General features: G+C 62.8%; 2 protein-coding genes across 3 annotated transcripts; both read right to left on the reverse strand.

The window, feature by feature from the left end:
- Positions 1-2009: 2009 nt before the first annotated feature.
- On the reverse strand, positions 2010-11147 carry ETV3 (ETS variant transcription factor 3). Of its 2 annotated transcripts, none has more exons than XM_076363899.1 (5): positions 11050-11147; positions 9414-9476; positions 8178-8415; positions 5813-5928; positions 2010-3273 (listed from the first exon to the last, which is right to left on the reverse strand). In XM_076363899.1, exons 2-5 carry the CDS (start codon positions 9457-9459, stop codon positions 2090-2092), a joined length of 1584 nt encoding a protein of 527 aa, XP_076220014.1. In that variant the 5' UTR covers positions 9460-9476; positions 11050-11147; the 3' UTR covers positions 2010-2089. The 2 variants fall into 2 exon arrangements, with proteins under 2 accessions (XP_076220014.1, XP_076220015.1); XM_076363900.1 differs by lacking the exon at positions 2010-3273 and adding an exon at positions 4045-5213.
- A 1780-nt stretch (positions 11148-12927) lies between these two features.
- LOC143173746 (SLAM family member 8-like) lies at positions 12928-15080 on the reverse strand. Its single transcript, XM_076363898.1, has 6 exons — positions 14756-15080; positions 14142-14426; positions 13943-14062; positions 13623-13714; positions 13131-13218; positions 12928-12979 (listed from the first exon to the last, which is right to left on the reverse strand). Exons 1-5 carry the CDS (start codon positions 15078-15080, stop codon positions 13144-13146), a joined length of 897 nt encoding a protein of 298 aa, XP_076220013.1. The 3' UTR covers positions 12928-12979; positions 13131-13143.
- Positions 15081-15227: the final 147 nt, after the last annotated feature.

Here is a 15227-nt window from a genome sequence, read left to right on the forward strand (position 1 = left end):
ACACGGTTGGTTGGTTTGGTTTTGGTTTTTTTTTTTGCCTTAAATGAAGGGCGAGAAGGGCGGCTCCCCCCCCCCAACACCCCCCCCCCCCCCCCCCCCAAAAAAGCAGCACCCACGGGCTCCGGCACTTGGGCGCGAGGGGTGGGTGACGATATGCATTACCCATGGGGACAAAAAAAAAGGCCTCGTGTTTCTAATTCCTGAGTTCATTCGCCGACACCCCCCCACACCCCCACACCCCCCCCAGCCTTCTCCAGGGCCTGGGGTCGGGGGCCGGGGGGGGGGGGGCTCCTTCCCCCTTCCCTCCGCGCACGCCGGCCCTGGAGGTAAATCTGGGTGCCGGGGCGGGGGTCCGGAGCCCAGCCGGGGTGGGGTGGAGATGGCGGGGGGGGGGGGCCGAGCTCGCCCAGGTTAAGCGGATTACGACCCCTGCATCCGTCCATCCGTCCGTCCATCCCGTCCCCGTCCCCCTCCCCGGGCCCCAGGACAGCTCCCGGGTACCGCGTACGGCATCTCGTCTCGGCGGGGCCCGGCCGGCCCCGTCCACCTGCCTACCAGCGCCTGCAAATCATCTCGCGCTCACGCACGCTCCCTCCTACAACAGTCACCGAGTCCTCGACCGGAGAAATCTGCCCGCGCACGCCTCTCGCCTACGACGGCGTGAATAATCAAGCCGCTCTCCGGATAACAGCTCTATCCCCGCGGAGATCGGTTCTTTCCAAGCTCCTTTCAAGGAATTCAAGGGATTCGTCCCTGACGCAGTGGGAGACGAACGCGTTCCTCGGTGTAATCCAGAGCCTAAATCAATCTGCCTAACGAGAAACGCAGCTGCACGGGGAAATAGCAGTTTTACAGCAAAAATAAAAAAAAAACCCCATCCAGCGAGACTTGCACCGCCTCGACCCCAGCCTTGCAGAGCGGGAGCCCGGCGGGGCACGGCCGCCCCCTCCGCCGCCCCGCGCTCCCGCAACCGCCTCGCTCTCCCCATCGCTTCTCCGTCACCGGGCGAAATCCCGAACCTCCGCGCAAGCCAACCTCGGCCGAAGGCGGCCGGCTCTCGCGCAGGCCGCTCCCGTCAACAGACCCCGCTCGCATAAAGTGTATACGCGTAGTTAAGGCATGAGTCAAAGTGATAGGGGAACCAAACAAAGGAAATAAAAGGTTCGACAAAGCTCCTGTCATTCCTCCTCCATGAACTCACCGCAACCATTTCAGTGTTAATCTTCCAATCGCTCCCGACTCCACCCATACAATTAGGGAAGAAAAAATAAAAAAAATCTAGGGTACATTTTAATGCGTGTATTAAAGGCATTAGGTTATTTTTTTTTTCCCACCCCACTCCCTTCCCTGAAAGAGATATTTTTTTTGTTGGTTTTCTGGTTTTTTTTTTTTTTTTAAAACGTTTTGCTCATGGCTTCTGCAGTTATTTCGGAAAGGCGAAAAGGACTAACGTATCCCGAAGAGCGCTACCGAGATCCGCTCGCCGGCAACGCGGCTCCCTCTCCAGCAGCGTCCCGCCTCGCTGGCGCGCCGGTGACTTTCCGAATTGTGGCTTTCTGCAACCCTTCCCCGCTCCGCCGACGGCGCGATATTCCCTCGCCCCGTCCCCCGGCTCCCCCCCCCAAAACGCAGACGGCTTCCGAGGCTGACGCACGGCACGTCTCGAACGGGCAAGAAATCCTCTCCCACCATCGCACCAGGCTCCATATATATATATATAAAAAAAAAAAAAAGGGAACTAGATGAACTCAGAGATTCCCGCTTCTATAAATACTAGAGCGTATATAAAATAGACCGTGTCTGGAGTTCCTCCGTCCCGGTGGAGGCCTCAACCCCGCTGGAGTTCGTGCAAGGCCTGAAGCTCGCGCACGGGGGCGGCCAGCTTCCCTCGCCTCTCCTAAGCGGAGCAAGACAACCGCGTCTCACCTGCAATTCAACAACGAAAACAAAGAACACAAAACCCCTAGTTTCTAGAATTACCAAACCAGGCTAGCCCCAGCCCCCCGCCCGCCCCCCACGCTCTGCAACCTTGCTACATAAATACACAGATGTTTTCAGCACAGACGGACTGCGAGGCTCCCCCCCGGGCTTAGGTGTCGGAGGCAGCCGTGGCCGTCACGGCCTTGGGACCCGCCGTGAGGTGCGGGCTGCCCAGCGCCCCGTTCCAGTGGACTCGGCCGTTCTGGCGCTCCTCGGGGACGTCCGCCTGCCGGTCACCGTTCCAGCGGCGCTTGAGACGCAGCTTCGGAGGCATCAGGGCATCCTCTCTCTTCTCCTGCGCCCCCGATTCTCCGGCGGACTCTCGGGATGACTTCTCCCCGCTGCTCTCCCCTTGCTCCTGGGATTCTTCAGCCGAGAAACCGGCCTGGCTGGGCGCCGGCGGGGCTGGGTGCCACGACGGGGCAGCTGGTCTGGCAAACACAGGCCCCTTCTCCTCTTCCAGGCCGGCTGCGGCGCCGGAGCCTTCCTCTCTCTCACTTTTGTCTTTTCCTTTCGCCGGTGGCTCTTCGGACTCTGCCTCCTTGTCCATCACGGGCTCGACCTTGACCCTGGGAGGAGGGGTAGCCAGCTGGGGGGCCGCCGGCTCCTCAGCGCTTTCCAGTCTCTCTCTGTTTTTGCGCCCCACGGGTGGAGGCTGTAGCTTGATGGGGAACTGGGGCTGCTCCTCGAGGGGCATTTGGCACTGTAGTGGTGGCACCATGAGCGGATAGCGGGGGAAAGTCCGCGGACTCAGGTGGTAGTTGAAGACGGAGCAAGCCTGCGAATGCAGGTAGTGTTTCATTTCCTCGGGGTTAAAAGAGAAGCAGCTGCTACCTGTGAAGGGGCTGAGGCCCGGAGAGGGGCTGTAGGAGAAAAGGGTGGGAGTCAGGGACAACGCAGGAGAGATCGGGACGTTTAGGACCCCGCCGCGCCCCGGCAGAGGGGAGACGGCAAAGGGGCTGTGAGGATCCGGGTAGATCCCGGGCCTGGTGAAGAGAGGGAGCATAATATCGGGCTTGCGCTTCTGGTGGTTGACGCTACCAGCGCCCACGGCGTTGCGCGAGGCCATGAGATCCACGCCACGGCGCCAATCCGAGGAGCCGTCCTCCAGCTCCGGCACGTCCGGCTTCCTCTCGCCGCCGTCACCCAACGCTTCTGGGTTGGCTGGGACCAGGGACCCACCGGAGAACCGACTGGGCTGGGCATCTTCGGTGGGAGAGTGGCTGTCCAGCGGTGGGAAATGGAAGCGGGACGAAGCCGTGGGGACAGGAGGAGCGCTCTGCGGCACGACACCTGGGACAGGGAGGGGAAAAGAGAAAGAGCACGGGAGAGAGTTAAGAGCGCGGTTGCTGAGGGAGTTAAATCACAGGTAAAGAGCTGCTTTTTGGGCTGCACCCGCAGGCGTTTGGAAGAGTAACACAAAAATACCACGCGCTATCAGCAACGCAGCAGACGATTAGACGGGAGGCGCCTTTCCCCATCTGCTCCCTTCCCCTGCATAGCTCCAGTCTCCTCTGCCCACCTCAAAACCTCGCCACTGCTGGGGATGAATCTTCTCCTCTCTCCGCCCCGGCTGAGGTTTCGTGAACCTCCAGCGCCACTGAAAGAACTTCCACTTCCAGACGCCCTCCCCTGACCTCCTCGCTCTGGTTTAACCAGAAAACGTCTCGACGACGGCGCGTTAGGAGCACGGTTAAGCAATCGTGCTCGAACGCCACCGGCAGAAGCGCTGCTGGTGAACCTCAAGCTCTCAGGGCTGACTGAAAGTCACTGATTTGTGCTTTTTTGGGGAAGACGTCGTCTCTCCAACGTTGCTGCCAGCTCTCGCTGGCTCCTCTTCCACCGCCCTGCCTACGGAGCCGCCTGTCTACGACTTAACTCGTGCCACAACGAGCCGTATCGAGGCAGATCCTTCCACCCGCTTTCTCACCTCCGTAACGCGTCCGTCGATCCTCCCTTCCCCTTCAAAACTGCACGAGCGAGAGTTCAAGAGAAAGAAACCTCATTCCAGTGCCCCAAACAGGTTTGATATCCCAACCCCCATCCCAGCCAGAAGGAAAGAAAACAGGTTGTAATTAGACAAGTGCATTCCAGTTCTCCAAACTTCTTTTTTTAAATGCATGCCCCAGAGATAGGAGGGAGTGGCTGCAAACAGGGAAAAGGAACAGCAGTGAGCAATATCGAGCTGGAACTGCCCAGACTCGTTGCTGCAAGTAATTATAGATTCGCAGCGCAGCTTCATACTACATCTTACACCCCCATGCTTTGGCTGAGGACTCCTGGAGAATACGTTTCCTTCTCCCCACCGCCATAAAGGCGGCGTGTCCCGCACAGGTGAAGCAGAACGCCTTTGTGAAGGTTTCTATTCTCCCAGCCCCGTTTTGGGGTTACTGTTTGCTTAGAAGACAATGCCTTGAAATCACATTCGGGCTCGCGCCCGGCTGGGACTCCCCGGGGGCGGGGAGGGATGCAGGTCGCTTCGACTGCCAAAATCAACGAGCAGTCACCGCCGTACGTAGGCACAGGCTACACGAGCACCGATGAGAAATACTCTTGCCCACACGTAACCTGTTTTTCTCAGCCGCCGGGGTTTCAGAGTCAACATTCAGTCCCCGCTTTCCCCTGCTCTCTCCCTGCTAGACGAATCTTCAAGGCTTCCCCTGGGGCGCTCTTCACGAGGTGAGAACTAAGCGCACAGCGCCGGGAGAAGGGCTGGTTCAGGCGCCTCTGCGTTCGCCCTTTCTTTGCTGCGGAGAGTTTGCAGTCTCGGGCCTCGCCGTAATGACTTCCAGAAGGGGGTTTGTTGGGTTTTTTTTGATGGACTCGACGGCCACTCATTTCCCTGGTTGCGCGGCGGCTGCGCAGTTACGCGGGCGATCGCCCCAGCTGTAGAAATCTAGTTATGGGGGGGAGGACGGGGGGGACTTAACTCCACCGAAAAGGATCTTGCGAACAAAGGACCCTCTTCCAGAGAAACCGCAGCAGTACTGCTGACCCCGGGACAAACCCAGAGTGAATTCCTGCTACTGCTCCTGGCAAGAGACTCAAAGGCCTTTTAGGATGAGCAGGGAACAATTACGCTCCGTTCCCAAACGTTTTTGTTATCCTGAATGTCAGCAGGCCGTCCTGCTGCAGGGAGGATCGAGAAATACCTGCGATTTTAGTCAAACTCAGACGAGTTACTACTCTTCTCTGGAAACTGCTCTGCGCTCGCCGGTACGTTCCTCTGAACTCTAGATAGAAGTTGGGTAAGAAGAGTTCCTTTTGCTATAAAAGGAGCAGAACTGAAGCAAACAAGGGGCCTTTGCAGAAGCAGGGAGGAGAGCAAACGGCTGTTAAGCTGCGAACTTTCTGATAGCGCTCACATGCATGCCTCGCCACGCACCTCTAAGCTCCTTGTCAAGAAGGGTCACATTTATATGGCACCATAAACTCAGTTACAAGCATGTGAGCGAGGCAAGGTCGCTGCAACAGAACTAAAACCCTCTTATCCCAAGGACACCCACCCCCGACAGCAAAGCAAAGCAAACCCGCGGCACCCATAAAGACAGCCCGACGAGCGAGCTCAAATAGGAAACCAAAATGCCTCCAGTCTCCCCCGAAGTCAACCGCAGATGCGGCTGTGACAAACCCGAGGGAAAGAGCGCTCCAGATAAGGCTTTATCAACGTCCAGACATTCCCACCACAGCAGCGCTGATTGCCCCGGCAGTCTTTCAAGCGTAGGAGATGACCGAGAAGGGGATCTGCAGAGGCTGCGGGGTCGGTCCCGGCCCCGTTCCGCACGCCAGGAGCGGGGAGAGTTAAAAGCAGCAGCCCCGACCCCGCACTCACCGTTAGGCCGAATGTTAATGAACGGGTAGTTGGGCATCACCAGCTTGTTGAAGTTGAACTTGTAGGTAAACCTTTTGCCTTTTGTCTTGTGGAGAATCCTCTTGTTGTAATAGTATCTGTTAACGAAAGTTAGAGAGATCGGTCAAAGCAGGTGGTGATCTGTTTGAAGGCCTCGTTTCTTCCAGCGCCGTCAACATCCGCCTCCGACGGATCTACAAAAACGAAGTTGCCCAGAGAATTTATGTTATTAACACAAGAAAATAGTAGTCGGCCGGGAAGTTTCCAAACGACGCCCACTCCTTTTACAACACGTTCTTTAGCAGTAGGTTTCAAACCGTTTTACAAGTCATTACGTTCCTTCGAACATGTGGGAAAAGGCGAGATCCTGAAGGGAAGCGAAAGCTGAACAACAGGCCAAGCCTGCACACGTCATTCTCACCCCCGGCCAAACTGGGACCGGTGCCATGGGCTGGGGGGGGGGGGGTGGGGGGGGTGGTCCTCGTACGAGCACCCCGCGCGGCGCCGGCACCACCTCCCTATTCCCATCTGCGCAAGTGCCCGGCAGCCAGCGAAACACGCACGGTCGCCCCACGCGGGCCGTGACTGCCAGGGGAACGTTACAGGACCGAGAACGGGAGGGGAAAAACTCAGGCGAACCTGCGCTAAGACACAGAACCCGAGAGAGGGGGGAAGGTGTACCCGGGGGGCTGGGGCAGAACAAAACTCAGCGCAACGACGGAGCTGAGCGAAAGGGACCAAATTACCCAGATTTGTTTTTTTCCCTTTCTGCAACCTTCAAGGCCCAGGGTATTGTAACAGCGCACGGGGCGTCGGGCTGGAAATCGGGAGAGCTGGTTTCTGCCGCTCTCGTGCCCGTGAGCAAGTCGCTTCCCTCCCGTTCGCCCCTTCGGATTGAAAGCACTCCCTCGCCTTCGCAGGCAGGGTTGATCAGGGGGTGCGGAGGGCAGGCGCTCGGAGCCAGCCCCGATCACCGGCCAGCCTCCCTTCCTCACCTCCGCGGCACCAAACGAAGGCAGGAGAACTCGGCCACAGAGACAGCGGGTGTAATCCCCGCCGCAGCCTCCTCCCCACTTACACCACCGCTGTTTGTCCTCGGCCTCCTAATACTGGTGTACAAACAAAGGTGTTACGCGCAGACCGTCGCTGCCGTCCTCCGTACTTAGGAGGCAGATTAACGCACGGCGCCTGTTGCCACAGCGCGCACCAAACAAAGCGGGGCCAGCTCTGAGCAGGAGGGAAGAAGGAGCCAGAGGGCCCGAGCTGAAGCGGCTGCCGATACCCGCAGTGCTCTTGCCCCGCTACTGTCACTACTCGGCATCGAGATGCCAAGACACGATCAGCCTTGGCAGGTGGAGGCTGTTTTCCACTCCCATGCACCAATTACAGCCTCGGTGCCGCTCAATTTATTGTTTCCTTCCTGTTCCAGTACGAGACTCTCGTGTTTGCTGCCTTGTTTGTCTTTGTCAGCTCCACCCGGGAGGTATCAGAGGGCGTAAGGCAGCGAAGTCCACGTTACAGCCCGATAATGCCAGAACCTGTCAGGAACCCAGCCACTCCTGCAGGCGACAGGCTTGAAACGCTGAAATACTTCCGAGGGTCCTGCTAGTTTTCCCACTGTCTGACTTCAAAATACCCAGCGATAACTGGAAAAAAAACCAGCTGTGGAAGAGTCTAAATAGAAGAGGACAAAGTGGTACTGGAAGCTTTGAAGTTGCGAAGCGCAAAGCGAGGAACGCTCAGCCCCTGGCTCACACAAGGGGACACTGGTGGCCAGGGGGTGTCCTTAAGGACACCCAAATTCGTGTCATCGGGGCTCGGGAAACACCCAGTCCAGGCCCTTGCCGTGGGACCGGCACCGACCCCTCCGCCTCGCACGGATTTAGAGGTCAAGAGGCAAGTGCAAATCACGTTAGAGAGGGGAGTTGCTTTCTCTGAACCGGTACCGTTGACGGTGTGATAATAGAGGAACACCTCTGGTTTCCTCCCACACCTTCATTGCTCAAGCCAGCGGCAGCGATGGAAGCTGAGAAAAGAGAGAGAAAAGCTCCCCGGAAGGAAGCCATCCTGATGAGAACGACCCGAACGTTTACACCACGACGCAGAACACGGCACGGTGAACCAGGGACTCCCTCCCCCGTCCCTCCGATCACACCCCAAGTACGGTCAGACCCACTCGAGCGATCTGGCATCCCAGAACTCAAAATCCGATGCAAACCCTCCCAGAAACGCAAGTGCCACCGAACCAGGGACCGAATAGCGACAATCAGTCACCCAAACGCGGCAGGGAGGGACGGAAGGAGGGCTCGTCACCGGCCCCCTCACCTCCACGGAAACTTCTCCTCACCTGAGAGCCCGGCTCAGCTTGTCGTAGTTCATCTGGGGTTTGCATTTCCTCCTGCCCCACAGCCGGGCCACTTCGTCAGGGTCCTTGATGACGAACTCCCCGTACTCGCCCTGCTGCCAGGCGATGACATGGCGAAACTCCTCCTTCTGCAGCAGCTCCAGGATGAAATGCCATAACTGGATCTGTCGGGAGCCGGGGCTGGACTCGGTCTTGTAAGCCCACTCTGGGAAATGATAACCTTGGAAAGGGCCAAAAAAAAAAAAGGGGGGGGGGGGGGATTAATTCAGACAGCGACAGGAGCTCACAACTGCCAAGCTCTACTGCGTATTTATCGCGTTTTCTCCAGAGCGAGACCACAGAGCATCGCCGGGGGCTGTAATTCTATTAAACGTTCAACGTGGAAGCGGAGGAACCCGGCTCTCCTACTCTACTGCTCATTTTCTTCCTCGTTTTAGGCCCCCTCTCCTTGGAGGATCCCCAGACGCCACCCAAAAAAAAAACAATTAAATGGTAAAACTGAAAGGGACGTAAGCGTGAGAAAGCAGCGGGAAGGAGCCCAGATGCTTTAGACGTCGCTACAATTTGGACTCCAGGTGGCTGAAATAAGGCAAATAATCCAGATTGGAGCATTTGGCGCGCTGATGTTGGCGGGGGGGGGGGGGAGCGGTGAGGGCAGACAGCTCTCAGCGACTCCAGCTCCCCCTTATTTCAGAGCCCGGCAGCCCGCTCCAGCTTCGACTGCGCCGGCAGATGTTTCTGAGCAACTGCCAAGTTCGGCTTTCTCAGGATCGTTTCCCAGCACAACTCCTAAGGCGAGGTTTGGGTTGGGTTTGGGGTTTTTTTGTTTCGGGCTTCCCCCCCCCCCTCCCCAGTTCATCATTGGCCGCAATTTCAGGCGTGGAAGAAGTCGCATCGCTCCCCAACGCCACTATCGCGGGCCGCGACGGAGACGAAACCAGGCACGAGCTCTACCGGACCGGAGGGGATCCACCTCAGAGATCCCAAATCCTTACAAATAAAACGTCTCCGGGAAGATTTATCCGCGTATTAAACCCGGCGCTCTCAAAAACTCGCCGACAGCCCGTCGAGCAGACGTCTGACCGATCCTCGCTCACACGCGGCTTTTGCCCACGTCCGAGAGCTTTTGGGAGAGGTGGAATTAATCCCGCCTGAGCTCCTTTATCCCGGGAAAAGAATTCGTAACAGCTGAACAACTCAGCCTTTAGACTTCCTTACCTCCTCCTCCTTCTGGCTTATCCACAATGCTGCAGCCTGCTTTCATTTTCTCCCTCCTGCTGACTGCGAAACAGAAGGAAATCGGCATCAGCGACATCGACACGCCATTATCGCGGGCGGCACTTGGAATTTCTCCGGAGAGGCCACCTCCAGCCGTAATCCCGCCCCGTCCCCAGAGACGCTACCCGGGCTCTCCCTGACCGTAATCGTCCCCCGTCCCGTCTTTCCGACCCGCCGCCAGGGAAGGAAAAAAAAAAAAAAACAACCAACCCCCAAAAAAAGCCGGTGTTTCTTCCCCGCCTCCCTCCTGCCTCGCCGTTAAAGCCCGCAAACGAAACGGGGCGGCACGGCGGGGCCGTCAGACAGACAAAACAAGCCAAACACAGTTTGTCTTCTGTTACTAGACGGGCTCCGCTGCCAAAATACACAAGCCGCTGAGCTCGCCCAGATGTACCAGAGAGGGAGAAGGCGGAGGGGGTGGGAGAGAGGGGGGCGGGGGGGGGGGGTTGGGGGGGGTGGTGGATAAAATCCCGGTTCCCGAGCCCCGTGTCGGAGGCGCCGCGTCTGATTCCGATCGCTTTATAGGTGGGCTCGGCTCGAAGCGCTCCCCGCCAACGCCTCGGAAATCAAACCTGCTCCTATCCCGTCCCGGTAAAACGGACTCCGGGGAGCAAGAGCAACGACGGCCGCCGGCTCCGGGGGGGGGACACACGACACACACACCCCCACCCCCCCCCCCGCCGCCCCCCCCCGGGAGGAACCGTGTCCCCCCCCGTCGTCGTCCCCCCCCCCCCCGCCGTTTTTTTTTTCCCCCCGCTTTGAACTGTTCAAAGCACGTAAACGGCTGCCAGGAGGAGACGAGGCGCCGAGGCGGCGGGGCGGCCTGCCGGGCTCCCGTTACGGCACCGCCGCCGCCCTCTCCGCTCCCTGCCGCCGGCCTGCCCCGGCCTGCCCGCCCGCCGCGCCGCTCCCTCCCCTGCCCCGGGCGGGGCAGCTCCGGCACCGCCGCCCGCTCCCCCCCCCCGGCTCCCCTCCACCCCCGGGACGGGCCCAAGCCGCCGCCGCCGCCGCCGCTAATCCCCTCCGGGGCCGAACCGCCAGTGGCCTTCCCCGCCCCCCCCCCCCCGCCGGGCCCTCCCGGTTACCGGGGACCACCCTCCCCACGGCCCTCGGGAACGGTACGACCCCGCAAGGCCTCCTACCTGCCGAGGCGCCCGGTTACCGGGAGGGGCCCCCGGCTTCGGCTCTCCGTAGCCGTACGCCGTTCCCGCAGCCCCTCCCGCCGAGGGCCCCCCGGTAACCGGGGGCTCCCCGTTCCCCCCCCCCCCCCCCCCCGCCAAGGCCTCCCATAGGCGCCTCCCCATCCCCATCCCCGCCGCCAAAGGCCTCCGGTAGCCGGGCCCGCCGCGGCCTTCACCTCACCGAAGGCCTCCCGGTTCCCGGGGACACCCACGTCGTCGTCGTCCCGCGCCCCCCCCCCCCCCCCGGCAACCGGCCCCCCCCCCTCGCCAAGGCCTCGCCACCAGCCGGTCCCCCGGGCCCCAGCGCGACCGAGCCTGCGCGTACGGGGCGGCCCCGCCGGAGGCCGGGAGGCGGCGGTGGCGGCGGCTCGGCCGCGCCCGGCACCGGGACCCACCTGCGGGGGCGGCGCGGGCCGGGCCGGGTCCGGCGGGTGAAGCGGGTGCGGTGGGGCGGCGGAGCGCGCCCGGGCCGCGGTGCCGATGCGGGGTGCGCGCCGCTCGCCTCGCTGCTGCCGCCGCCGCCGCCGCTGCCTCCCCCGCACGGCCGCCGGAACCGGAACCGCCGCCACCGCCCACACACTTCCGGGCACGCTCCCCAGCGCTTCCGCTTCCGGCCCGGGAGGGCGGGAGCGCGCACGCACGGCCCCGCCTCCCCGCCCCGCCCCGGCGCTGCGACGGGTGGCGGCGGCGGACAAACGAGGGCGGAAAGCGAAGGGTCCGTCGGGTGTGAAGGGTCCCGCCGGGCCGGGATCCAGCTGCGCGGGGATCCAGCTGTGCAGGGGTGTGGCTGTGCGGGGATCCAGCTGTGCGGGGATCCAGCTGTGCAGGGGTGTGGCTGTGCGGGGATCCAGCTGTGCAGGGGTGTGGCTGTGCGGGGATCCAGCTGTGCGGGGATCCAGCCGTGCAGGGAATCTGGTACATGGGGATCCAGCTGTGCAGGGGTGTGGCTGTGCGGGGATCCAGCTGTGCGGGGATCCAGCTGTGCAGGGGTGTGGCTGTGCGGGGATCCAGCTGTGCGGGGATCCAGCCGTGCAGGGAATCTGGTACATGGGGATCCAGCTGTGCAGGGGTGTGGCTGTATGGGGATCCAGCTGCACGGGGATCCAGCTGTGCAGGGGTGTGGCTGTATGGGGATCCAGCTGCACGGGGATCCTGGTATATGGGGGCCCAGCTGTGCAGGGATCCAGCTGTGTAGGGATCCTGCCATGTGGGGGCCCAGCTGTGCAGGGATCCAGCTGTGCAGGGATCCAGCTGTGCAGGGGTGTGACTGTATGGGGATCCAGCTGTGCAGGGATCCAGCTGTGCAGGGGTCCCACTTTACCAGGATCCAGCTGTGCGGGGACCCTGCTGCATGAGGATCCAGCTGTGCAGGGGTCCCACTTTACCGGGATCCAGCTGTGCAGGGGTGTGGCTGTATGGGGGTCCAGCTGTGCAGGGATCCAGCTGTGCAGGGGTGTGGCTGTACGGGGATCCAGGCGTGCAGGATCCGGCCCGGTGGGGACCAGGCCATGCGGGGATGGGGCTGTACGGGAGGACCCGGCCGTGCAGGATCCGGCCCTGGGGCGCGGGCAGCCGGGGGGGGCCCAACGCTCCGGGAGAGGGCACCCCATGACCGGCCCCTGCCGTGCCGCACAGACCCATGGGTGCCGTTCCCCCCCCCTCCGTGGGTGCTGGGCCCCCCCCGCCCCGCCCTTGCTGCAGCTCCTGGGGGGGGGGGGGGGCAGCTTTGGGACGGGGCCCCATCCCGGTGCCAGCCCCAGCCCCGAGCACCACCCCACGTGTGTTTCCCCCCCCCCCAGCTTTGACGCACACACACACACACGTGTTCGCCCCCCCCCCCCAATCACCCAGACCCCCCCCCCAGCTTGCAGGGAGGGCAGCCGGGGACCCCCACCAGGCTGCAGAGCCCCCACGTCCCTGGGTGCCCCTGCGGGGCGGGGGGGGGGCTTTGGCCCCCATAAATCCACCCACACCTCACCTTCACTTGCCTTTATTGGAGTCACCAATGAGCCAAGGGTGGGTGGGGGGGTGGGTTGGTGTCCCGTCCCCCCCCTCCAGCCCATCCCGCACCCCCGTCCCCGGCGGGCTGCTCTTGGGTTTGGGGAAAGGGGATGTGGCAGCCCCCAGGGACGCTGCTCGCCGCCCCCCGAGTCCTGCTCTGCTCCCACAGCAGAAGTGGGGGGACACGGAGCAAGGAGGGGGCAGGAGGAGACATCATGGGGGGGGGGACGACACATGACACGACACGAGTGTCCATCAGTCCACGGCGCCGTGCGGCGGCTGCTCCTACCCGGGTGTCATGGCGGCTCGGTGGTCCCCGTCCCGCTGCTCCGGAGACAAAGCGGGGACAGTCAGTGCGGGGACAGAGCCGGGTCCCTCCCGGGGCTGGTGGGATGAGGACGGAGCCGCCCCCCCCCCCCCCCCGCCCCGGTGCCGGTGCCGGTGCCGGCACGGACGAGGCGCCGGCGGTACTCACCGGCCGCGGCGGGTTAGGCGAGCGTCTCGGCCTCGCCGCCCGCTCCTGCCTGCACCTGGCTGTAGATGGTGGTGGGGTGGTCCTGCTGCTTGGGGGCCAGAAAACAGGGAGAAACTCCCCCTGAGCCGCCGGCCCTTCGGCGGGGGGGGGACGGTCGCGGCCGGTCCCCAGCCGGGACAAGCCCCCCGGGGACATGGCGGCCCTGGAAAGTGCCCTTCAATGTCCCCTCGTGGCACCTCCCCCGTCTAACCCCGGTGAAGCACGAGGAGCTTCGGCGCGATGCCGGGAGCCGCTTCCAGGCCGATGGGACCGAGGGAAGGGGCTGTGTCCCCCGCCTCGGGGGACTTTGGGGACACGGAGGGACCCTCAGCCACAGCGCCTGGAGGGAAGGGCTGGAAGCCGGAGCCCGGCCCCGGCATGAGCCGAATTCGGCCCCGGCATCGCCGTGCGGTGGGCCGGGAGCTGAATTCGGCCCCGGCCCCCCAGCCTTACCCACTCATCCGCCTCCGGGGGGTTCCTCCTCTGGATCTTGGTGTACAACGGCTCCAGCGGAGCATCCTCGCTGGAGGGGGAGGCGAGGGTGGCTACGGAGAGAGGAGCGGGCGGGGGTGAGCCGAGGGGTGCCGGGGTTGGGGGGGGGGGGAGCCGGGATGCGGGGAAGGGGGGGACGGAGCCGTCCTGGTCCGGGCAGGGCGGGCAGGGGCGGGCAGGCAAGAGCCACAGCGAAGGAAAAAGCCGGTTCCCTCTTTCCCAGCTCTGTTTGCCGAACGATCCCGGCCGGGAGGACACGGCCATGACCCGGCAGCACCCACCTCCCTCGGCTGCTTTCTTCCTCCTCTTCTTCCTCCACAGCCAGATGATGCCGAGCAGGGCTCCCACGCTCACGGCCAGCAGCACCAGGCACACGTGCCAGCTCTGCCAGCCACGCTTCCCTGCGGGGACAAGCCGTGGTGGGCGCCAGGACCCCGCCGGCCGAGTGGGACCGGGTGCCGGGGCCGGGGGGAGTTTTACCCTGCTGCCGGCACGGGGCGTCCAGGCGGATGGAGACGCTCCGCTCCTGGATGGGATTTCGGGCCACGCAGGTGTAGCTGGAGTTGAAGGCGCTGGCGGGCACGGCCAGGCACAGCGTCTGGCTGTCCTCGCAGAGCTGTCCCCACGGCGTCCCGAGGGAGCCGCCGAGCTGCCAGGCGGCCTCAGCATCGCTGTCGGCCGGCACCCGGCACCGCAGGGTGACGTTGCACCCTTGGGGGGTGAGGGAGAGCAGCCGGTGCTGGATCTCTGGCGCTGGCACCGGCCCTGTTTAAGGTGCAAACAAACCCTGTCACAGGAGCCAGCCTGCCCCGGGGACACCCTGGGGACACCCTCGGTCCCCCAGGGAGGGCGAGCTGGGTTGGAGGGGCAGCGAGAGGGCATGGGAAGGGAAAGCGCAGGTGGGGGTGGATCGTGGTTAGTCATAAACCCAGGAAAATCTCTGCGACAGATGCCCAGCAGCAAGAGCAATTTCTCTTCCCCTTTCCCAGGCGTTGATGACTCCGGGCGCAGAAAGGTTTTATCACCTCTCCCGTGGGCTGGTCCCGCCGGGCTGTAAACCCGTCCCCACCACCTGCCGCTTTGCAGCTGCTCACCGTAGACGGAGAGGTTGAAGGACTGATCCTCCATCAGCGCCAGCTGCAGTATAATCCGAGCCCCGTAGACCCCGCTGTCGCCCCGCTCCAGGGCCCCGATCTTCAGCGCCGTCTCGTTGAACATCTCCAGCCGGTCCTTGAACCGGTCCTCGGGGTTGGGGCGCTCGAAGCCCCTGGGGCCGAACTCTGCCACTTGAATGGTGGCGCCGGCGCCGGCCGAAAAGCTCCACTCGATCTCCTTCACCGTCTTGTTGGGGGGCAGAGCCGGGGAGAGCAGCACGGACCCCCCCAGGACGCCGTTCACCTGCCGGGGCTGGGCAGCCATGGCGCCTGGTCGGGACAGGGACAGTCTGGAGGATGGAACCCCCCAGCAGACCACCCCCCCCCCCCCCCCGTTCCTGCCCACGGCCCCCCCAAACCCGAGGTACCCGTGGGCATCTGCCCGCCCGTGCCTTAGTCATGAGAGCGCGGC

Source organism: Aptenodytes patagonicus, unplaced genomic scaffold (assembly GCF_965638725.1).
Source record: "Aptenodytes patagonicus unplaced genomic scaffold, bAptPat1.pri.cur scaffold_203, whole genome shotgun sequence".
NCBI lineage: Eukaryota > Metazoa > Chordata > Aves > Sphenisciformes > Spheniscidae > Aptenodytes > Aptenodytes patagonicus.